The sequence below is a fragment of the Rhineura floridana genome, chromosome 13, assembly GCF_030035675.1.
Source record: "Rhineura floridana isolate rRhiFlo1 chromosome 13, rRhiFlo1.hap2, whole genome shotgun sequence".
NCBI classification, from domain to species: Eukaryota; Metazoa; Chordata; class Lepidosauria; order Squamata; family Rhineuridae; genus Rhineura; species Rhineura floridana.
The window spans coordinates 35109069-35134639 of NC_084492.1; the positions used below are offsets into that span (position 1 = coordinate 35109069).

General features: G+C 46.2%; 1 protein-coding gene across 1 annotated transcript; it reads right to left on the reverse strand.

Annotated features, from left to right (window-relative positions):
- Positions 1 to 1050: 1050 nt before the first annotated feature.
- Positions 1051 to 23555, reverse strand: COTL1 (coactosin like F-actin binding protein 1). Its single transcript, XM_061594617.1, has 4 exons — positions 23089 to 23555; positions 22305 to 22387; positions 7875 to 8032; positions 1051 to 2537 (listed from the first exon to the last, which is right to left on the reverse strand). The coding sequence occupies exons 1-4, from the start codon at positions 23163 to 23165 to the stop codon at positions 2427 to 2429; spliced, it is 429 nt and encodes a 142-aa protein (XP_061450601.1). The 5' UTR covers positions 23166 to 23555; the 3' UTR covers positions 1051 to 2426.
- Between the last annotated feature and the right edge of the window lie 2016 nt (positions 23556 to 25571).

Genomic DNA, 25571 nt, shown 5'->3' on the forward strand with positions numbered 1-25571 from the left:
CGTCACTTCCAGATGGCCTGTTTATTGACAGTTCATCCTAATCTTCATGCACAAGGTTTGCAGGAAAGTAATATGACACGCTCTGCCTACTGAGCATTCATTCTGATTTGTTTGTGGGAAAACTTTACGAGAACGCGTCAGTGAGTTGCTATCCCACACTTTCCAGCACATCTTCTCACACTTTCTTTACTGCATAAAGTCAGTGTTTTGTTTTTGTTTTAAGCAGATTTGTTGTGTTAGAGTGCTAAATCTACTTTAACTGCATGACCTGAATTTGCTGGTATGCCATTGAATCCCACCTGCAAAATACTGTTAGCTTGGAAGCAGCCCTTATGTTTTAATCGCTTAAAGTACCAAAACAACACGGCCTTGTCACACCGTGATGATTACAACATTCCCCAGGAGATGATGCAACATTTCACAATATATATTTCAGCATCTGCTTTATGCCATTGACTTCATGCTTAAAAGACTCAAACTCTGCAGCAAAGTGTATCCCTATAACCCAAAGAATGGCGATGAGCTTTACTTAACCACTTGCAGATTCCAGATTCTGGGGTGTGATCTGGCTAAAGCTGAACAACTCTCAGCAAAGTTGCCCACTGAATTCGCAGAGTGGCCCAAGAATAGCATCCAATGAAAACAGCTGGTAGAATTTAGGTCAGTTGAATGTAATTACCCAAGTTGGAGCGTGGCCAAGATACCTGAGATGCTTCTTTCAAGTAAATTGCTGTGGGATTCACAGGAGGAGGAGGAGAACTCTGCCCAGAGAGAGATATTTAACAGTCCTTAGGAGGCTTTAAATCCCTAAAGTAGCTTGCTGAATTGTGGTTCCTGGCTACGGAAAATCTCTCGCTTGATTAAATTCAAGCTGATGACAACCACTACTGAGAAGAAAAGCCCTAAACTGAACTGCCATGTTATTTATGGAGACTGCCCAGTGGAGGGATCTTCAGAAGAACATCACCAATGATGTTGTGCAATTGCCTTCTACACAACAGTATCCAAAACACAAAAGCATAGATTAAAGAAAACACAAATGTACAAAACGGTACAATCCAAAGAGGAGATATTTTACTTTTTCCCTTGTTGTCTGCTGTTAAGGCAACCTTTAAAAAAAATCCAATAAAAAGAAAAGCACTTTTTTTGAAAAAAGAGGGAGAACACACACATATATAGCACAGAGCCAAGCAACTTTGTTAAGGCAAGTTATATTTTTTGTTGTTCCTTTAAAAGCTGTAATACAGATTATGTTTCCCCACAACTATTACTCAACATTGTCTCTGCTAGTTATTTCAACTCACATTTGATTTTTTCTGGTTTCAGCTCTAGCCTTGGGGAACAAAATGCCGCACTTAAAACAAAAACAAAAACCAATCCATCCAACTGACTGACAACACAAGCCTGTATTTGTTTACCCAGAAGTAAATCCAACTGTATGCAGTGGGGCTTCCTAGTAAGTGTGCATAAGATTGCCCCCTACAGCTGCAATCCTATACACATTAGTCCCATTGAATTTAGAAGTTACTTTTGAGTAAGCATGTTTAGGTTTGTGCTGAAAGTTGCGATCCTTTGCACACTTCCTCAGGAGCAAGACCTTACTGAACTCAGTAGAACATGTTCAATATAGATCATTTAAGATTGCAAACCTATTGTCCTTTACTTGGAAGTAAAAGTGCAATCACATAGATGGAAGTTAAGTCCCACTGTTTTCACTCAGGCTGTCTTCTTGGTAAGTATGCTCAGGATGACAGCCAATGTCCACTTTCCTAGGAGTAAGCCACATTGAACTCATTGGGACATACTTCTGAGTAGACACCTATAGGCTTGTATTGCAAATCCCATGGAACACAACGAGGTTTACTTCCGAGTAAGCGTGCATACGATCTGACTGCACCTAATTAACCCTGCACGCACCACTCCTGAGGACACTTCTGTCCAAGAGTTGGAGGTCGAGGGCAAATTCACTAAAAATGCATCCTTCATCTCTGTGCTGCAGTTGCAGCCTTCCCAGCGCAACAGCAGATCTGCCAAAGGCAAGAGCAGAACTCCAGCAGGACACATCACCATGCCCTGCAGTCAAGAAAAGTCTTCCGAGTCAACATGCTATGGAGACAAGTACCCATGTAACATTTGTTAAATGAGAAAGATAAGCAATAATAATAACAAAAATATATAAAAAATGTAAAAAGGAGAGAACATATACGAAGAAGATGTTTCACCAGACGGAATGAAAGCTCAAGGTCCACTTGGGGAGGCAGGAATGGACTCTGAATGTGCACAAAACAAAGCAGGTTGGTCCTCTCTTCCCCCCCGCTCATCTCCAAGTGTTGATTTTGATGATACATTGTGCTTTTTCTCCCTCCCTCTCCTTCATGATCCAGGGAGGGGGCTGCGAGAGGCACAGTGCATTCCCCCACCCCTGGTTACTCTGCCTGAGCGTCGTAATTGGCACCTCCTGCTTTTTTCAGCTCGCCTTTGATGTAACCCTCATCCAGCTCCTTGTGGTCACTGATCACAAACTCTTTGGCAAAATTCTGCAAGAGACAAAGGAATCAAAGCGTGAGGCTTAGCAAGAGAGGCGGCATCCGGATTCCAGCAATAAGAATCATTTGTGAATGAGATGAGACAACTGTAAGGGTCTCCCCACCTCTAGCCTTAGCACAGGGCAACAGTTCAGTGGGAGAACATCTGCTTTGCATGCAGAAGGTCCCAGATTCAATCTCCGGCATCTCCAGGTAGGGCTGGGAGAGACCCCTGCTTGAAACCCTGGAGAGCCACTGCCAGTCAGTGTAGACAATACTGAGCTAGATGGACTAAATGGGTCTGACTTGGTATACGGCAGCCTTCCATGTCCCTAAGGTGTTGCTGGACTACAACTCTCATATTGGGGGTGTTCTCAATAGCGGCACAATTGGGGAATGCCCTCCCCAGACATATCTGGCTGGAGCCAAACCTGTTGGGTTTCTGACATCAGTTAAAAAATGTATGAGATGTATTCAGCTAAGTCTTACTCAGAATGAATGAATGAAATGAATGAACCTAAGTTAGGCAGCATTCAGACGTGGGGTTTATTGCGTCATTTTTCTTGTTTGTCATGCTAGCGCTTCTGTCCCGATTTCTAATGTTCACACTGGAGTACTTGTGTTATGGGACAGTGTTTTTCCCTCGCATCAACATGCCTCCATCTCCCGCTAAATTCCATTCACATCAGTGGGCATGTGGTGTGGCACAACAACTGCACATATCATCGCACATGTCACACCCTCCACTCTTTATGTGCATGCATGCTTTTGTATTCCCCCCCCCCAAAAAAAGAAATCATTACGTGAGCAGCGGTGGCATGATCCCAAGAAAACTGCAGGGAACATAAAATGTCAAACTCCCGCGATTTTCTCTGAAAACTGTAGCTCTGTGAGGGGAATAGGAGTCTCCTAACCACTCTCACTACCCCTAACAAACTATGGCTCCCAGGATTCTTTGGGGGAAGCCATGAGTGTTTAAAGTGATACGATAAGGATTTAAATGTGTGGTGTGAATATGGCCGTAGTCATGCCCCTGGATTTGGGTCTACTCCGAGTAGGACTAGAACTGCATCCACCCTGTAACAAAATGCAATGCGAACACTGTCTCACTGAAGTGGGGGAGACTGCAGTCAGGATGTGTGCCTGCTTGGCAGTAGTGTAGTGGCAAATTCAGAAGTGCCGGGTCCCTTCCTGAAAGTCACAGCCACGTCCCCCCCTTTTTGCTGCTGGGTTGACAATGAGATCCTTGTTAATGCCTTCTCCCACAACAACAGATGCCCCGAGGAGCCGGTACGCATGAAAGAGGAGAGTATTAGCTAATGAGAAAGTCTTCTTAGTAGCTGACTCACCTCCTTTCACTCTGATTGGCTACAAACAGCAGGAAAGGACAAGGAAGCAAGTTAGAAGACTCTTCTCAGTGGCTAACACACTCCCTTTTCACGCTGATTGGCTTGTAGGATGCTGGAGACATAGGGGCCCTGCTGAGAACCCAAAAATGTAAGGGGTCTAAGACCTCTTGAGACCCCAAACTACACCCCTGCTGCTTGATCAGCTGTCTAAGTGCCAATTGTTGATGGACAACTTCAACGCTCTGGTGCTCTCTTCTGATAGTTATTTATCTTTAAATTGTACATGGACCTCCAATCCTTTAAATACTGGACTGTCCTGTGACCACCGTCAAAGCAGAGGGCTGTTTTCTGTGACCACCACAGTCCCCCTTTTCGACTATTTTTATGTGGCACCATTTTATCTTCTTCTTCACGGTGTGATTCTAGCCAATCAGGGACCACATAATGAACAAGATGTTGGAAATTATGAAAAGAGAAGAAGTAGTTAGAAAAGGCTCTCCCACCCCATAGGTGACCACAGATAAGATCTTGGGATACATCCCATCACTTCTTTTACTTTTCAACCTCTGACTTGACGCTAGCGCTCAAGAGTCACCCAATCTTAGGTGAAATGGATTGGCAGGAGATTTGGGACATACAAAAGGAAAGCCTTATTTACACAATCGACTTGCAGAATTTGCTGCCACATTTTAACGGCGATGGCCCCTAGCTTAGATGGCTTCAAAAGGGGGTCAGGCACATTCATAGAGAAGGACTGGTCTATCAGTGCCTATTCACCACAATGAGTTGATGAAACCTCCAGATCCAGAGGCAGTGTTCCTTAAAATATCAGGTGCAGACAAGCAACAGGGGAGGCCTTTAGCCTTCGAGCCCTGCTTGTGGGCTTCCCAGAGACTTCTGGTTGGCCAGTGTGGGATGCAGGATGCTGGATGTGTTAGACATTTGACTGGATCCAGCAGAGCTCTCTTCTTGTGTTCCCTGGAGCATCAGGAATGATGATGGTCTTGGGAAGGGTATAGGTTGGTGGGCATGCCAGTTTCCCTTGACCACAGGCAGGCATCACTCACTCCTTCTTAGAAAGTCCTTCCTTTCTGTTTCACGCACGGACAAGTTTCTAGCTCCTCCACATTTTGAAGACAAGAGCCTCTCCAGCTTGCTTCTCTGCCCTCCCATCCTGACCTCGGTTGTGCCCTGGGAATGAATTGCTGCCTTTGTGTTTGTTCCAGAGCATATGGGTACCACAAACAAGCACGGCCATTTATTTTGGGTCAGTAGGCCAGGACGCGGCAACAACCTGAATTGCTTCACACGAAAACAACAACAAGAGCTGGCAAAGTTTGTGCAATGCAGTGGAGAAACCCACAGCAAACGTTGCCTCTGAAGGTCTCACTTGATTGGTACAATGAATCAGAACTGTTGACAGGCACTAAGATATTCCTGAATTTGGAGGTCTGTTCAGAGGACTGTTAGTAACACCCATGCACAAATGCAAATTCTGATATAGAAAGTGGACGGTTTCATGTAGGCAAGCACAGCCTCACTCGGACTTTGCTTGCTTTTTGCATTTCAGCAGAACAACAGCGATACAAAACAGCTTTGGATCATGGGTGGCATCGATGTACACATAGCTTTGGCACATCCTCATTTGGGAACCTCAGGCCCAGGGGCTGAATGTGGCTCTCCAGACCTCTCTAATCTGGCCCTTGGAGTCACACGCCTCACCAGTCCTGCTCTGTGTCCTTCTCAAGTGTCTTTGCCTGGCTAGACTATGTCCTTGAACTGTGCTAATGCCTCTCGCTTGCCTGGATGAAGGATGGGGAGATCTGTGTAGAAAACTCTGACTTTTGCACGGCTGCAATATCGCCTCTGGCCCTATCAACCACCGGCATGTGCCTCCAGGAATGTTGCCTACAATGGAAGGTGACCTTGAGATCTGTCCAGCTCCCACTGAAGCCATAGGAAGCTGCCTTATACTGAGTCAGACCATTGATCCATCTAGTTCAGTACTGTCACCACTGACTGGCAGCAGGACTCCAGGGTTTTAGCCAGGAAGTCTCTCCCCCTGTTGTCTGAAGAGGCTGGGGATTGAACCTTGGACCTTCTGCATGCAAAGCAGATGCTCTTCCCACTGAGCCATGGCCCTTCGCCTAGCATGTTTAGCCCTCTTGGCTGTCAACAGCTAATAGCTGGGTTTTGCTGTTTTGAGTTCAGTCTTGTTGCTTATTTATTGTAACAGTTGATTTTATTTTATTATTAATTTTTTTTAAGTCTCTGCTATACCTTTGTTTGCTGTTTCAGAGGCTTTGGCTAGAAGGTGGCCTAATCCTGCCCCCCCCAATAAATAAATAATGTCAGATTGCCTTGTGGTTATTAGCAATGACAGCTGATTGTGTGGGTGGATAAACTCCCACCAGGAACTGATTAGGCACACACCGCTGTTTTCCTGTTTGTGCTCAGTGCTAAACAGGAGGTTGTTCCGCTATCTAGTTAACTATTAAAAGCTGCTGGCTTGTTAATTTGTTGGGACTGAAAGCCCAGCCCTTGAAGCCCATTGTCCGCACACAGATAATCTGGGGCGTTTCAGATTTTCCAGTATCGAAGGGCCATGACTCAGTGGTAAAGAAAGACGGAAGCCATAGTTCCCTTGCAAGTTTCCCAGAGGCATCTGACTAGACACCAGATTAGAATGGACCTTTGGTGTGAAGCAGGGGTTGCCAACCTAGTGCCCCCCTCCAGATGTTATGTGCTACAACTTCCATCGTCCCTGACCATTGACCATGCTGGCTAGGGTTGATGGAAGTTGCAGGACTGGGAGAGGCTCCTGTCCAAGATCCTGGAGAGCTGTGACCAATCAGTGTGGACAATACGGAGCAAGATGGACCAATGGTCTTACTCGGTATAAGGCACTTTCCTGTGTTTGTATGGCAGCACAAGCTTGGCCGAATGAAGAAGCTGCTTTGAACTGTGTGACATTCACTGGTCTACTCAGTAACAATGGAAATATATATTAAAAAGGTGGAATCGTGTGCAGTCGTATTGCTATAACTTTAAGGAAACCCATATTTCAAAAACTGATTTTATAAAAACTGCATCCTGCCTTTCCAGAAAATACATCCAATAATAATGATGAGATAAAATACAATAAAACATAGACTGTGTTCACTTGTAACACCAAGCCACAGTTTAGCATGCAGTAGCCCATGTAGTATCCTCCAGATGTTATTGACAACAACTCCCATCATCCCTGACTGAGGCTGGTGGGAGTCATAGTCCACAACATCTGGAAGCCACCACATTGGCTACCCATGGGTTAGCACTGTGAGGATGTGCTGCATTGGGCCTGCACCTCTGCTGCTGTGGTCATGAGAAGGAAACAGAAAGCTTTCAGTCCTGTATAACAGCAGCTAATCATGATATACAAACCTGGACACAGGGATAAGTCTTAAATATGGTTAGTTCAGACCAGCCAGCTTCAGTCTGTGAAGATAGCTTGTTTTCACTAACCATAGTTAAGATTAACCACAGTTTAGGGACAGGTCATAACGTGAAACTGTGGTTAATCTAAAACAGAAGTAAAAGCTTCTGATCTCCTCCTCGGTGCCCTGCTAGAGAAAAGGAGGAGAAGGGAAGGGAGTGTGCAAGCCTATGGTTTGGCATTATGTGCATACCATGCCACCGTAAGAAGACAGAGAAGCACTAGACAAAGTCACATTTTGGAGACTAAAGAAGAACACCAAGAAGATGTAAGAATCAACATTGCCAAAGGCAAGGTGTCCCGGGATGCGGGGAGAGATGTAGCCTCCTCAATGTGACCATCAAGCCATATGCATGGAGAGGGCAGAAGCAGCAATGGATACACTTTACAGGGCCTGGAGGCTCAGGGGGCCCATTACTATGAGCGGTGGGAGAGGCTAACTTGTAGATCATGCATGATTATGTTTATGCAAACATATCCGGCTGTTAAAGATATGGGAGCAGGGGTAACAACAACAATACTTGCCTGAACTACTTCTTTAACCAAAGTCTTGTCGGTCCCTGTTTTGGCTCTCTGCAGGCCACTGACACTCTCACCAATCCACGTGATCAGGGCAAACTTGACCCGCTTGCTCATGGCATCTCCGGTGGTGAATCGGACAAAGCCAAACAACCGAATGTCATCTTGACGGGAACAAGAAAATGAGAAAAAGGTTACAAAGCTGGTGGAGTAAAATTTAGGCAGGCTTCCCAACCAATGCCCCGTCCCCTGACAGCCCTAGATCACTCCAGGCAGGCCCAACCCGACCTGGGACAATCTGGGGCTGTTTCAACCTGACTCCGCCCAAGTCTGGATCCCACCCAATTGTCTCAATTTGGTATGGGCTTCAAGTGAATCTGGTGCACAACCCTGTCAGAAAGCCACTCAGGGCCGGTCCTTCCACTAGGCAAACTGAACAACTCCCCCAGGCAGAAGGTACAGGGGAGGGGAGGCAGTCCTGGGCCTGCTGTTTGTCCCTGCTGGTCAGCCACCCAGCAAGTCTTTCCATCTCTTGCCATGCTCTATGAAGGTCTTGGGTGGGAGTCCTTCCCGCAAGGTGAGGCATTATGGGTGGGGTGGCATGAAAAAGTCAGCCGCAGCGAAAGTTGCAGCAGCTACTGCTGCATAAAATTAGGGGTGGGGAATTTGAAAACACTGTCACTTTAAACTTTCTCCCCTATCCCCCCCCTTATGTGGCTGAAGCAGTGGCAAAAAAAACCCCAAAGAAAATAAGCCGGAGAGGGAGGCAGTGTCACCACCACAGGAGTGACAGAGGCCAGGAGTGGGGGAAGAAAGAGATGGAGAGCAATGGAGGTGGCAGTGACACAGTCTCTTGTGCCGGTCCTGAACCCAGTGCCTTTCTGTGCCTTAGCTTTGTCCTGTGGAGGGGGAGTAACTGAGCGCTAATATGCAAAGGGAGAAAAAGGTGAGGTTGGGAGCGAAGAGGCCAGCTCTGCTTCTTCTGCCTTACTAGAATATTCTGGAAATGTGTCTTTTCAGTACAACACACCAGCCTACCGCTTCTGAACCTGGAGGACGCACAGAGCTGCCGTGCCTCGTCGCCCTTGATTGCCTTCTCCTCCATGAATTTCTCTAATCCCCTTCTAAAGCCGTGACTCAGCAGCTTTCCAGGGTCTCAGGCAAGTCTCTTCCCCGTTATCAGTTCCCTGATCCTTTTAAAGGGAAGTGCGGGACTTTCTTCATGCAGAGCAGATGCTCTGTCATTTACCTAGGCTCCTTCCCCCACAATGACCGGTCGCAGCATTCGCTTTCGTGGACTAGAGCCCCCACCATCAGAGGCACAAACTGGAGCGCTCTTGCATGTTTCCACGACCTTTCGGGTCCTTTTTTGCAATTTCCCTCTCCCACCCCCACCTATGCTATTGTGCATGGCACTTCACAAACCACAAGGGGACAGGCCTCTGCCCCAAGGGGCTTACAATCTATTAATCACCACCAGGGAGAAAACAGAGAACGGGAAATGCAGGCAGGGGCAAGTGGAGGAAGACTACACATACTTAGGTTTAGGGAATGTCAAACCCAAGGGCCAAATGCAGCCCTCCAGGCTTCTCTGTCTGGCCCTTGAAACTCCCCCAGGCCATGCCTCTCCTTAGGTCACACCCCTTCACCAGGACACACCCCAGCCCAGCCCTGCTCCATGCCCTCCTTGAGTGCTTCTGTGCGGCTGGAGTGCAGCTTCAAACTGTGATAATGCCTCATGCTTGCTTGGGTGGAGAGAGGTGTGTGTGTGTGTGCAGAAACTGCTGACTTCTAAGTAGCGTAATCTACTTTATGAACATTCACATCCATTGCTCTAGCTGCCCTTGCCTCTGGCCGTGCCTGCTTTGCCTCTGGCCACACCCACTTTTCCTCTGGCCACACCCACCAGTAGCACGCAGCACACAGAAGGCTGCCCACAAGGGGATGTGGTTCTTGGTCTAAAAAGGGTTCCCCACCTCTGGTTCACACATATCTAAATTTTGCAATGCAGTTCTCCAACAAAACAATGTTTACAAAAGTGTATATATTAGGGGAAAGTGTGCATAAAAATGAATAGGTGAAAATAACATACAAAAATGCATTCTGTCAGGAGAAATTGCTTGCAAAAATGTGTAATTAAGCAAAACTGCCTCCAAATATGTGTTTGTTAGGAGAAATTTGCACAAAAATGCTGGAGAATTTTCACAAATTGCTGCAGAAATGTGAAGAACTGAATTAACGACTGGAAAAATGAGAAACTGAGAGAACCGAAATTGACAGATTTCTCTATCCCTTATTCAGAGGGAATTTTAAAAAGAATATTAAGGCTACAATCCTGTACACACACTTAACTAAGTGTGTGTACAGGATTGTAGCCTTAATATTCTTTTTAGATATGTGTGAACTTTGAAGGATGGCTGTGTTTTGGTTCTCGTATTGTTTCAGAAAGTGCAGATTTGATATGCAACTGAATCAAATTTCTCACCCGTCTCTATTCTTGCTTCTTAATGGAACTTTTCCACACACACACACACACACACTCCCCATCAGCCCTTGCAGTATTTTAATTCAGTCATCCAAAGTTGGCTGGCATTTCTGCAAGGCTTGCAAGAAAGTGTTTGTGTAAGAAAGCAACTTCCCTTCAAGAGACGAAATGCTGCTGTCGTTATGCAAAAAAAGAAAAGGAAAGCCACTTTCTTTGCCAGGTGCCCAAAAATATATTGCTGAGGTTCAAAAGAAAAATGACAAAGCAATCCGTCTCTCCCCTGGCAATCTCGCTAGGCAAGGCAAGAGGAAAACGGTGGCGAGAAGATAAGTGGGGAAAATAAGAAAAGGGGTGGCAGAAAGAGAGAGAGGGTGGAAGAAATGCGAGAGAAAAGGGATGGCATAAAACGAGAGAAAGAAAAGGGGTGGCCCCCCACCCACCGCTGGCTTTGGCTCCACCCACCGCTGGCTTTGGCTCCACCCACTGCTGGCTTTGGCTCCACCCACCACTGGCTTTGGCTCCACCCACCGCTGGCTTTGGCTCCACCCACCACAAGCATGAGATCCCTGATTGAGTACCTCCAAAGGAATGCTGGCCTCAACGGATAAAAGGTTGCCTTCACAGCAGCCCTGTCCTGGAATACATCCAATCAATTTAGATAATCAGTGATAGGTTGCTCCCAATATCCAGCACCACCAAAGGCTCTTTTGCTATTCATGAGTAGATCAAGAGACTGACTGTGCAATCTGTCTTTACTCAGAATGCAAGTCCCACTGTGTCCAAAGGAGCTTGCATACTCCCTAGCTGATGTCCTGAAGATTGCAACCTAGTACAGATGCCTTCCAAGTGACATCTAAACAGACTTTTGTTTTCTAGCTCCACGGGTGTTGTTTTGTATATAAGGAATTAGTCACACAACCCACACCTGAAAGACACACAACTTAATCATCTCTTCCAAAGACCATTGCTCACTTATCAGCAGCCCACCTGTCTCACCTGTCACATTAGTGCGTCATCCTGGGTGATGGAAGGTTTGGCACTGACATGGAAGGTAGGTGGGGCAGGTGGGCCGATCTAAGCCCCGTGCCGCTTGTATGGGGAGGCAGTGTTGGGGTGAACAGCACTACAGATCCAGGCAGGCTGGTGCCCAAAGTTTCAGTCAAGCCTGGCGCCAGCCCTGGGTAAAAAGTAGGCCTCTAGCAGTGCAATGTTATGCTTGTTTACTTTAAGGTAAGTTCCACTATGTTAAAGGGGGTTACTCCCAAGTCAGAGTGCAGAGGATTGCAAGCTAGGTGATTCGCAGCAGGTAAGGCAAGCATTTCTGACTCCTTGATGATTAACAAAAGCAGCAACTAAAGGCTTACAAACTAAGCTGTTGAAACAAAGAAAGTGTGGAAGAAAACCAGAAGTGGGTTTTTTATGCGAAAGGACTGACCTGGTACTTGCAAAATATTCAGAGGCATCCTGTGCCTTAATTCTAAATGTATTGTGTGTCCCCCCCCCCACCTCCCGCCAACATCACCACAAGACTCTATGGTTGGTGGACCTCAGGGGTCCTAGTAAAAATGCAAAGTAGATCCCCCAAACTGGAGTTGTTTGCCTACCAAGTACTTCACACTCACAGTTGATTCATGTCTGTCACCTTCCACACACTCGGAAAACTCTTGTGACCACCCTGTAGGCAACTGAAACCTACTATTAACATACTGAAACAACTGTCAAGGGCTCCTGCAACTATCTTCCACATGTGTTGTTACGTAGCAATATCCAGGCAAAGAAAAATCAATGCCATTAGTACTAATAAAAACCCAGTTCCCATGGTCTCAGCTACAGTTTGATCTGTAGACTTTAGCAGACGATTGTGCTTATCTGAATGCTGCAAAGTGCCACCTCCTGATTTCTGCAGATCAAGCTGATATTAAAAGCACAGGACAGGCTGGTATTTGGGGGAGTTAATTAGAAAAAGGTTACTAGTTTTGTCTTTTATCCTGAAAACCTCAAAGTAGCATTACTGCCACCAAGGTGCGTGGTGCTCTACAAAACATGAGAGGAATGTTCTCTGCCCTAATCAGTTTACAATATAATACAGAGAAGACAATGGGATAAGGAGAGGGGAAAAGACTCAGGCGTAAACAGGTCAAGATCTTGCAATTTCAGAAGAGGATCGCCTCCATATTTCATCACCATGTGAAACTCACTATGTGGTGAGATGGGACAGATCCTTTTCTGTATTGGCATCACACCTGTGGAAAAGGCTCTCCTCACTTTTTTTTTATTGTTGTATTTATATCCCACCATACATGATTCTCCTCCCTCATTGTCCCATTATAATGTTGTAATCTGCCCTGGGACCTGATGGTGAGGGGCAAGTAACAAATCTTATCAATAAATAGTTTGAATAAATTATGTGTGCCTGTTCTTATTATGTTTGTGTGCGTTACTGGAAACAACAACCAGTCCAAGGAAAGGATTTGCAAGAAGAGAGATTTTTGCTTTTTACTCAGAAGCAAAACCCAATTCCAGATGGCCACTGAGGAAGTGGAGGAACGAATGAAAAGACATCTGCCTGACAGCCTAGGAGGTGCATTTTGCAAAGGCAAAGAGAAAGGGAGGGGGTGGAAGTGGGCAATCATTTGCAGGCAGGCAGGAACATCCTGTCAATGAGAAACTCAGCCACAATCATTACCATAAGGAAGGCTCATCTAGTTTCTTCTCTTTCTTCTCTTTTCTTTTCTTATAGGCTTACCCTTTAAAGTAAACATTAAAAGAGAAAGGCTGGCAGTCGCAGCAGAAGCTGGGGGAAGATTAGAAGCCCAAAGGGAAACCATTAACCCTTACATGCTCTTCCTGCCAAGTGCCAAAGTCTGCTTCAGACTGTAGGAGAGGGAAGCCAGACAATGGGAAGGATTCAACATCAAGCCACAGGGCCTCTGCAGCCAAAGATCTGACCCAGTCATTTCAGATTGATCCGTTCTCCTGGCCTTCCAGAGCCAGGGACAGGGGCATAGGTAGGACTTCAAAGACTTGAGGGCACAGGTCCACAACACAAATTTGCAAATAATTTCCACATGCTAATATGGATGATATTTAGGTTCACTTTCAGAGGTAAACAAAGTTTAAAAGGGGGGGTGAGTGGGAAGGGGAAAGCGATCTGGGGCCTCATGGTCCATCCCCTAACAATGCCCCTGGTCAGAGTCCTCTGCTAGCTGAGTCTCTTCCAGACTATCTGCTTATTGAGCATTCATCTAGATTCATCTTTGTTGGCACAACGTTTGCGGAGAAGTTATACAATGTCACATCAGACAGCTGATGCCACACTTTTCCATGCATTTTTCCACCGCTTTCCTTACCACAAAAAGTCTATTTAAAAAAATAAAATCAGGTTTGTAGTGCCAGAGCATCAAATACACCTTAATTTGCACTACGTGAATTTGCAAATATATATTTAAATCCTACTCACAAAATAGCAACCGTCTAGAAGCATCTTCCTGCAAGACTCTTTTGCTAATCTCTAGGCAAGGCCGGCGCCAAGCATGCCAGGGCCCTTGGGCACTAGCCTGCCACGGGGCCCGGCACCCATCCTCATGCCCCACCTACCTTTCCCTTGAAGTGAAAGTTGGCTGTGCTGCGGGCACATGCTTGCCATCAACCAAGATGGCGGCAGGGGCATCAGCCCCTTAGGGAAGCCTAGGCCACCATCTTGGTTGATGGCAGGCACTCGTCTGCAGCACAGCTAGGGAAAGGTAGGTCGGGCATGCAGACGGGCATCATGGGCCTGCACAGTAGTAGGGGGGGGCTGGGAACTCCCTCTCTGTGATCTGCAGCAGGGTCAGGAGCCAATGCTGCTGTGGATCGCAGAAGGGAGCGCTACCCACCCTAAAGAGGGGCCCTTCAGGGGACCTCAGCCAGGGCCTGACCAGGCCACCCTCTGGCACCGGCCCTGTCTCTAGGGCTGTCAACAGACAAAATAAATCTTTGTTGATTGATCATACACTTTCGTTGATTATTATAGGACTGTAGGAAGCTGCCTTATACCAAGCCAGACCACTGGTCCAGCTAGCTCAGTACTGGCTGCACTGAGTGCTCCCCAGGGTTTCTGGGGCAGGTTTTCTCCCATCCCTACCCAGAGAAGCCAGGGACAACCAGGGACTTTTCTGCATGCAAAGCCAATGCTCTACTGCTGTGCTCCAGCCCTTTCCAACATGCTGTCTGGACAAACTTACCCAGATGCAAATCCCACTGGTTTCAATGGGGCATGTACCCAAAGCAAGCTTTAGTACCACAGCCTGCTCAGAAGCAACCCCTGCCATGTCTTGGAGAGGTAGCAGAGCAAGCAGTGGGAGACTGGAAGCTCTGATGTCAGGGGGCAATGGGACCTGTCCAAGGTGCTTTGGACTAAAACCTGGGAAGAATTCACTGCCCCACTGACACTGGAGCCACCAGCCTCCACTGGGAGCAGGGTAATAATGATCCTTTTTCGTTGCCACACAAGCTCTCCCAGAAGGCAAAGCAAGGGTCAGGGATGGCGCCAACAGAGGGATACTCTGGACCCCTATGCCTCCAACCAACTCCTTCACCTTGTCCTGCTGCCCAAGTTGTGGGGCGGGGGCAAAATGGGAAGGGAAATGACAGTTGCCAATGAAGAAGGGGGAGGGGGAAGAGGCTGACAGCACATGGCCGCGCTGGGCTCCTCCTGGGAGGAGGGCGGGATATACATCAAATAATACATAAATAAATATGTCTACTCAGAGGTAAGCCCTGCAGAGTTCAATGGGTTGTCCCAGTCTAAGTGAGCTGAACTTAGTTCACACTGATGTCAAGATAAGCACACAACTGAAGAACATAAGGACCCTTCTGGATCAGGCTAATGGCCCATCAAGTTCAGCATCCTGTTCTCACAGTGCCCAGTGAGATGCCTATGGGAAGCCCGCAAACAGGATCTCAGTGCAACAGCACCGCCGCTACTCAGGATCCCCAGCAACTGGTGTTTAGAGGCGTACTGGCTCTGACATTGGAGACAGATCATGACCAGCAGCCATGGATAGCCTTATCCTCCATGAATTTGTCTAATAGCCTTTTAAAGCCATCCAAGATGGTGGCTATCTCCACATCCTGGGGGAGCAAATGCCATAATTTAACTATGCACTCTAGTGTAGCCCTGAATCTTAATTCATCCTCATTGCAGGGCCCTGGTCTGTAGTTTTAAGTTAGTCACGACTTAATTTAAGTCCCATTGATTTCAGTGGACACTAAGTTCAGCAAACAGTCTGGATCCAGCCCAATGGGGATTACTTCCAGGAGGTGAGTATAGAGTTGCACTGAGAGAGAGAGAGAGAGAGAGAGAGAGAGAGAGAGATGGTGGGATAGCTATTTCTTTAATTGTTTGGAATTTTTTTATTATTTGAATTTCCTTTAAACAATTGAAACACGCAGCCAGGCTAATCTCCCATTCAAACAGATATACAGATATTTTTATATTTCTATCTATCTGCTATACGGCAGGGAGAGCTAAAAATATGTCTTAGAAGAACACCGAGTCATTGACCTGAAGATGTCAAGCAATTGCTAATTGCTAACCCCTGCCCTTTATTCTTTAAAAATATGCCTTATAAAATCAGATATTTTCCCATTTAGTGACCTCATTTCTAATCTCAATGGTAAGTACATTAAAAGGTTATTTTTACAAAAAAATGATGATGGAAAGGCACAGAGGGTTATCATAGATACTTCTGACATGGAATGCACTCTTCCCAAGTTTCGAAGTGGATTGATGGCTCAAGGATAACATATTATTAATGTCACCTCTGGAGGGATGCCACCTCTCACAGGCTAAGGGGAACAGGCTCAAAGGCCTTGAATTAAATCCTTAGGCTGCAATCCAATACACACCTACCCGGGAGCGAGTCCCACTGAACCCAATGGAACTGAGTAGACATGTATTGAATTGCAGCCTTAGTTAAGGTGCAAGGAACCCACAGAGAGTCATCTGGGCTTTCCAGGAGAAGGCTGTTGGCCTTGACACAGGATGGGGTTGATTGCATGTCAGCTTCAAACACATTCTCACCATTTCCTTTATGCTTTTAGACCATTGGCAATGCTAGCTGAGGCTGATGGGAGTTGTGGTCCAACAACATCTGGAGGCACACCGCTTGGGAAAGGCTGGTTAAGGTGTTGGACTACAACCTGGGAGATCAGGGTTCGAATCCCCACATAGCCATGAAGCTCACTGGGTGACCTTGGGCCAGTCACTGCCTCTCAGCCTCATGAAAACCCTATTCATAGGGTCGCCATAAGTCGGAATTGACTTGAAGGCAGTACATACATTACTTCATCTGAATCCTTGCAAAACTCTGCCAGGCCCCTTGCAGAATAGCTGGACTAGATGGGCCACTGGCCTGATCCAGCAGGGATGTTCTTATGTTCTTACTCTTAGATGGAAACGGCCCAGAGCACGTGTTGAACAAACAACTCCTTGCCTGCTGTCTGTCTTTGTTCACATAAATTGAACATGGTTGCAGTAGCCACTGATGCCCCACTGGAAGGGATCAACACCTCAACTCTGTCAAAGGTTATTGTCTGGGGGTGGGGAAACCAAACTGCACTCTAGAACAGACAGATGCACATGAAGTCACTCCTCAAAAGATTCCTACAAAGTCATTTGTCAATGTGTCTGCCTCTGACAAAGCCTCGCACATCTTTCCTGATTTCCTGCTGAGCCCTTCTGCTTCTGCTTTGTTATTCTAAATCTAAAGGCAAGCAGGGCCCTCACTCCCCCCCCCCCCGCAAAACTGACTGCCTCCCATATGGAAAATCAGAGCCAAACAGAACACAGGGCTCTGCACATCAACAGAGGAAGTTAATAAGGAAATCATCCGGTGGCCTAGCAACTCTGAGGTTGAGAAATTGGGGGCAAGATGTGGGCATGTTTGTTCCACTGTGAACGCAGACCCCCTTTTCCCAGCAATTGGAAGTTCTGTGTGGGCTTTGGAAACGAGAGAGCTCTGGGGCGTGACTGTCTATTTTGTAATAATGAGTTGTAGCCAAGTTGTAGCAACAAGGGAGAGGGCCTTCTCAGTGGTGGCCCCCAAATTATGGCATGATCTCTCTGGCGAGGTGCGCCTGGCGCCAACACTGTTATCTTTTCAGTGCCAGGTCAAGACTTTCCTCTTCTTCCCAGGGATTTTAGCATGTGTTTTAAATTGTTTTTATATTGTTTTAAATTTTAAAATTGTTTTTAAAATATGTGTTTTAAATTGTATATTGGTTTTAATGTTTTTGATTGCTGTAAACTGCCCAGAGATGGGCTATGGAGCGGTATACAAGTGCAATAAATAAATAAATAATAAGTTCTTCTCCAAGTAGACCCATTGAAACAAATGGACCTAAGCTTGCTTCTCTGATGACCTGTTTACTATACATCTCGATTTGTTTGCAGGGAGGTTAGTCGACACCAGCTAGTTACTGAGCATTCATTCTGATTTGTTTGCAGGAAGGTTAGATGGTGGTGTGTCGAGAAAATGTTATCCCACACTTTCCAGGGCATTTTCTTCACTGTTCCCTTATCGCACAAAAACCACTCTTTTGGGTTAATGGGTTTGTTGCACATGGCATCCCAGTGAGCTCAAACTGTGCAAGCTAATTTGCTGGTATGTGATTGAATCCCACCCAATAATAGCCACAGTCTGGAAGCGCCCTATGTTAGTCATGTCCATGAATTTCAGTGGGTCTGCTCTGAGTATGGGTAGTGCTTGATACAACCCCATCTACTTAAAAAAAAACCCATGCTAATTGTGCAGGTATTAGGAGGCTGCAGAAGCAAGCACACAGATAGGCCATGCTGGTCCTAGATGACATCACTTCAGTTCCCCACCCTGCATACCCAAATCAGGGTTTTATCCCAGCCAAATCAAAGCGACTGTGATTCAGCAATCTGTGTGTGTGTGTGTGTGTGTGTGTGTGTGTGTGTGTGTGTGTGTGTGTGCACGCTCATCCACATACACACGTGTGCACACATGCATAAGATTCAAATAAAAAGCCTGGCTTCTCTTTGCAGATTGATGCGACTGATACAAAATCCCTGTTCTGGTGTCCATTTCTGGCTTAAATCAGTGGTGCCTCAACTTTTTCCCCCGTGGACCACTTGAAAATTGCTGAGGGTCTTAGCAGACTGTTTAATGACTCTTCTGCCTTTTGAGCAATTGCAGCGCACTGTACGAGATGCTCTATGATGTTTAATTGTATTTTTGTTGCTTCTTTTATTTCTTAGACACAGTATTTTATTGCATTTCATAGAATTCAAATAGTAGTACAATAAAATATAAGAAGTATGAGAAGCAACTGAAATGCAATGAAAAATCAATGTGACTAGTTAATGAGATGGATGTGCTCTCTCCCGTGTTCAACCACCAATCCAAAGGCATGCCATGGACCACCTGGATAAAGATAGTGGACCATAGGTGGTCCATGGAGCACAGGTTGGGAACCTGTGGCTTAAATGAACACTGGGAAGGGGGCAAGAGAGATTGGGCACAAGCATTCTAGCTCCATCCCCACTGACCTCAACAAGTTGGGGGGCGACTGTGTGCAGTGGAGAAGCCTCCTGTATGCGAGTCTCCCTGCACATTTTCGAGCCCTGATTTTCTAAAATGTGTGGGGAGCCTCCACAAGTATGGGATGTTCCCTGTTTCAGATATTTTCCCTCCAACTTGTGGAGAAGGACTGGAAAGGCAACCAGGGAGGAGAGCTAGCATGCTTATCTCTGCTGTCTCTCCCCATCCATCCCCATACCCCACACATTAATTTAAGCCATAAATGAACCCATGAAAAGAGCTTAAGAAAAGGAATCCCCTGAACTGTCAGTGATGTGCCTTCCCCCCCCCCAAAAAAAGCAAAATGTTGTTATTCTTCCCATTTTATAGACTGGGAAACTGAAGCTAAAGCCAGTTCCTGATGTAACGTGGTTTGGCATCTAGCCAATATTGCAGGAGGGAGGAACCTCAGAGCTGGGGGGCTCAGTCGCCACAGACTACACCTCTCACTGGTCCTGCTTCAGGCCCAAATTGTTTTGGCATAGCTGGCATGTGCCCTTGAACTTTGAGAATGCCTCTTGGCTGCCTGCATAGAGGACGTGGAGGGGTGTGCCGAGTGTGTGTAGAAACCAGCCTGCTGCACAACAGTAAAACTAACTGACCTGCTCACTTTTGTCTCTGGCCCTGCCCACTACTGGCATGTGGCCCTCAGAAGGTTGGCCAGAAGGCAGGGCCGGTGCCAGTGGGTGGCCAGGTTGGGCCCTGGCCAAGGGCGCCTGCAGCCCAGAGGGGCCCCTGAAGAGCACCTCCTTAGGGAGATGGTTGGTGGTACTCCCATTCCATGATCTGTAGCAGAGTCGGAGAGGGAGCTCCCAGGTACCCCCCCTAAAAAGACAGCATGAGCTTTGACAAGCTTGCATGGACTCCCCAAAAAACACAGCATGGGCTTTGATAAGATTGCAAGTACGCCCCACCTACCTCTCCCATCAGTTTAAATGCTGTGCATGCATGCTTGCCATCACCCAACATGGCAGCGGGGGCTCCTCGAAGGAGCTGACATCCCTGCCGCCATCTTGGGTTGATGGCAGGCATGAGTGCTATGAGTGCACATCATTCACAAAAGGTAGGTGGCACACGCAGGTGGGCTTATTAGCCCTGTGCCACCTATATAGGAAGGAGCTGGACTACAGCACTATGGGCCCAGGGCAGGCTGGTGCCCAAGGGCCCAATCATGCCTGGCACCGGCCCTGCCCGAAGGTACTGCAGCTCTTAGGATGAAAAAGGTTCTCTACTCCTGTGGTGGTGTATTCTAAGTGTTAGATGCCTGTCAGTTTCACAAGCAGGTCTCCCAAGAGGGCATAGGAGTGAAATTGACATGATCCATTCATATCTTCTGAATCTACATCCAGGTTTTTAATAAGTTTTTCAGTAAAAAGCAACTTGTCTGAGTCACTTGCCTGAGATCTTGTAGGTCCAATATTCCAGACACCTATAAACAGTATCTGAAGGATCACCTTTTCCTCTAGGCATCTAGAGGTGAGGCTACTGGACAGCAGGGACAGGGCCTTTTCCTTGGTGGTGACCTGGTTGCGCAATAACTGCCCCAGAAATATTCATTTAGCACTGACCCGTCTAAGTTTTATATGCCAACTCAACGTTTCTTGAGAATTTGATGATTGTGTTACTGTTCCCCTTACTGCCACCTTGTTGCTGCTGCCATCTTTTACTTAATTGTGTAGTTGGCTAGATCTTAGGATTGTTGTTTTTTAAAAAGGTTTTAAAAACTTTAAAAACTATTGCAACCCCATACATGTTTACTCAAAAGTGAATTCCATTGTGCCTAATGTTACTTCCTAGCATTGCAGCAATATGCTGGTTTTACAATATTCCTTGAAGGCATGGTAACGGGAAACTGATGTGTAAATGTATGAAATACATACATTTTTAAAAATTAAAAAAGAAACAGATGTATAATACTTTATTTTCAGACTTTTTTGTTGCCCCAGAATGCCACGCACACACCAAATGCACACAGAGAGCTCCACGCATGCACAGATGGAGAACACATGTATGCCTGGACTTCTGTGTCCCTTTCAATGGAGGGAACAATTTCAAAAGCACACAAAGGATATAAGCATGTACATACAACCTCCAAAAGCAAAAAAACAACAACCCCTCCAGCCTCTTGTAACTAAGGACCTCAGCTAATTTCCTCCTCCCTCCCAAACTATTTTCCTTTTGTGTCATGTCTTTTCAGATTGTAAGCCTGAAGGCAGGGGCGCTCTCTTTTTTAATTATTATTTGTAAACCACTCTGGGAGTCTTACTCCCCCCCGAGATCAGCATTTTTAAAAAAAAAAAAAAACCTTAAATAAATATATTGAATGAATGAAATGAAAGTTGGGCTGCAGACACACTAGCTACTTCAAACACAGCCAGACCATTGTTCTCTGGCTTTGGTTTAAAATGTGTTTGCACATGCTGGACACATCTGCTTTCTCTTCTGGGGATCTCAGACCTTTTAGGACTGCCCACAGCAAAGTGTTGGGCCAATCACTGTCTCTGCCCAAGCTACAGCAAAAAGTTTTCATTGTACACACCACAAATTGGCAACGAGTTTATAGAATCATAGAACAGTAGTCGGAAGGGGCCTGTAAGGCCATTGAATCCAACCTCCCCACTCAATGCAGGAATTTAAGTTAAAGCATACCTGACAGATGGCTGTCCAGCTGGTCTACCAAAGAGTTTTGATTTCCGGGTGAAGCTGATTTTATGAAGAAATGCACTGAGTAAGAGGGCAGAGTTTTACTAGTGTTGTGTGTCTCCAACTTCAGAAAACAGAGCTGAAGACACTGAAACCAGCACAATCACAAGTGCATTTCTACCATTGGATTCTACATGCTTATCTTTCCCCTGTCATCCACAAGAGACTGCTGGTTTCGGATGAAAGTTGTTGTCATTCATTTGAAATTGTGCCTCTGCGTGTGTGTGTGCTTTTTTAAAACCAAAATAAAACTCCATTTCCTTTAAAGCGTGCTCGTATTATCTTTAAGATGTTTTCCCCTACAAAAAGATAACCTTTATGTAAAGACCATACATCTTTTACTTTTTAGCAATGAAAAAGAGAGTCTTTCCTGAAAGAAAGAAGAAATTGTTCTTTGAGGGGGAAGGAATCCCCTCCCCATCGTAAGCGCAAGGATGAGACAAAAGATGGATTAGCTAAATGAGATCATTCCACCGGGTAGCTTAGACATCCAGGGTGAGATCATGTAAAAAAGCCAGACATTCAACTATCACCAAGGACGAGACATTGGGGGAATGTAAAATCTATTTGCAAGCAAGGCTGACCTCTCCTTCAGCCTTTTTGATTCCTGCCCCAGTGTCAGTGATGTCATCTTCAGACAAAAGTAAATCTGCCCCTTACCTGTGCATTGTCTGATAAACTCCTCATAATCGACTCCGTGGTGTCCTGGGACAATGGTGGATCCTTCATACTTAAACGTCACCCTTTGAGAAGCAGGAAGAAACGAAAGGGCACATCATAAAATATGGGTGGGAGGTCTTTTCATGTTGGGTTGTCTCCAATGTTCCTTCTACTTAGAGGAGACTGACTGAAAGATCCATTCATCCCAGTGGGTCTACTCTGAGGAGGACTCAGTTGGGTACAACTAAGTCATCCTCAGAGTAGACCCAATGAAATGAATGAACCTAAGTTAACCATGTCTATTAACTTCAGTGGGTCTACTACGAGGAGGCCTAGCACTGAATACCACCCACTGGGTAGTATTCAACTAAGGCTACAAGCCAATACTTGTCTACTCAAAAGTAAACTCCATTGGGTTCAATATGACTTACTCCCAGGTAAGTGTGTACAGGATTGCACCCTGAGACTTCCTCAAGAGTAGACCCACTGAAATCAGTGAACCAAAATCAGCCATGCCCATTAACCTCAACGGGTCTACTCTGCATAGGGCTAGTGTTGAATACCACCTTTTGACTTTATTCCATGAAAACACACACACACGAGATTGCCAACTTCCAGTCTTTCCCTTCAGACTACAAACGGCCTAATGACTACCGCGAGGACATTAATCATAATAATGGGATGCTTTCCTCCTCGTAATTACAGCCACCGGTCAGGGATATGAGCACATGCGCCAGGACCGAAACCCGCGACCGTCTGCTGCAGGTCGAACGCCGCATCTTACCAGTTCACGTCCGTGGCGTCGTCTCTCACAAGATTGTACGCCTCTCTGCACGCCTCTTTGTCGATTTTCGTTGCCATTTCTTTCGAGGGGGATTTCTTTTTGAGGACCTCTCTCTCTCCGGATTCCAGGGATGATGGCCAAAAAGAAACGGGAGGGGGGGATCCAGATGAATAATGAAAATGGATATATATACGTATATCAAATGGGGGGGGGACAGCCCAGCAGACTCCTAACCGGTTTAGATTTCAGATTCTTGCAAAAGAATCCGAGGATCCACGGGTCTGAACAGCTCTGAACTGCTCCCAGGAGCCGTTGGCTAGTAAAGATCCAGTAGAAAGAGAGGAGAAAAGGGGGGTCTGGCGATGATGTATGCAGCCGGCTGCTGTTCCTGCTGCGCTCGGTCAAGCAGCTCTCGCTGAAAACGATCGCTCAGAGCAGATCCTGTTTTTAACCCCTTCACTGCACGCCTGGGAAGGAAGGGAGAGAGAGAGAGAGAGAATGGGGGGGGCGGCGGTCAAAGAGGCTCAGCCTCCTTCTGGCGCAACTCGATTGGTCCCTTTGTCACGCGGAGGCGTGGGTGGCCTTTCTCCCCAACCCACCCCTCCCGTTCATATACTAAACACCCCTCTCTTCTGAAACCGAGTGGTCCTTCCTCACCGCCCACTCCCCGGACTCTTGTGTCTTTTTCTGTTCTGCAAAGCATTGCTAGGATAGCTGTGCGGTGATGCAATAGTTTTGTGTCTGTGCGTGTTGCAGAAGACGTAGGAAGTCTTTGCAACCGATATCTACCGATGTGGCCTTTGTCTCTTAAGCAGCCCCGAGGATTCTTAGCTGTCCTTTGGATATGGCGCAGAGGTTACTATGGCAACTAACCAATCACCGGCTGGAGGACAAAGTGAGACGCGAGTTGGGGGAGGGGAGAGAGAGAGGATCTGTGCTCTAGCGCAAGCCCTGTTAACACAAACCGAAAAAAGAGGGGAACGGGGGGGAGGGGTCCCTTGACTGTATGGAAGCTTTTTGGGCTCAATCCTAAAACGCATTTTCTGTTATTCGATTGATTGATTGATTGATATCCCGCCCTTCCTCCCAGCAGGAGGCCAGGGCGGCAAACAAAAGCACGAAAAACACTTTAAAACATCATAAAAACAGACTTTAAAATACATTAAAGCAAAAATCTTTATTTATTTACTCATATTTATTTATTTTCCGTTATGGAGCGAAGGCTAGACCAGTTTTCTACACTCCCCTCCCCACTCCCTGAATACAGGGAGGCAAGGTGTAAGATAGATAAAAAAGTAAGGAAAAAAGTAAGATGAAATGTATTTTCAGAGCCAACAAAATGCTATAACTCCCTGGCAGGGGTGTAGTCATCCAGGGACTTGGGGAGGGGCTTAGACCCCTTACTTTTCTGGGAGCAGGTTCCCTATGTCTCCAACATGCTACGAGACAATCAACATGAAAGAGCAATGTGTTAACCACTGAGAAGAGTCTTCTAACATGCTTCCTTGCCCTTTCCTGCTGATTGGAGCCAATCAAAATGAAAGGAGGTGAGTCAGCCACTGAGAAGACTCTTCTCAGCAGCTAACACTCTTCCCTTTTGTGCTTATTGGCTCGTAGGCATATATGTGTCGTTGTGGGAGAAAGAATTAACAAGGATCTAATTCTCAACCCAACAGGAAAAAAAAGAAGAGCATGGCTGTGACTAACATGAAGGGACCCTGCACTTCCGAATTTGCCACTACAGTGTAGCTTTCTGGACTTGTAAGAGGTGATGTGCAAAAACTGCCTCTGAATGAAGGAGCATTTATTATCACCATGGAACATGTTGGCATCTGCAAGACTAAATCTAGTTAAATCACAAAGATAGGTGGGACTATCCCTGTACATGGAAGTTTCATTCTGATCATGGCTATAATTTAATTAATTATTTAATGGGTTTCTAGCCTGTCTTTAAGGATATATACCTTCCCGAGGCAGGTTACAAGAAATCAATAAAGTACACCATTAACATTTCATGATTTAAAATCTGGCACTGATTACAGCTTCTGAACAATCTTCAAGGGCAGCCCCACATAGAATGCATTGCAACAGTCCCGTCTGGAAGTTACCAAAGCATGGATTGCTGCGGCCAAGCTATCCCTATCCCTATCCAGAAAGGGCTATAGCTGGCCAGCCAGCTATGGCTGGAATTAGGCACAAGATGTGCATTCACAACCAGCACTGAGTCCAGAATGAACTGACAAGTCCTAGTACTCAGAGGTATACTGCCTCTGAACATGGCAGTTCTATGCCTAACTATCATGGTTGATAAGAACATAAGGAGAACCCTGCTGGACATCACATCAAAGGGCCATCTAGTCCAGCATCCCATTTCCCACAGCAGCCAATAAGATGCCTCACCAGAAGCCAACAAGGAGGACACCAAGGTGATAATCTTCTCTCACTGGCCCCCAGAGACTGGTATTCCAAAGCATCCCCGGCTC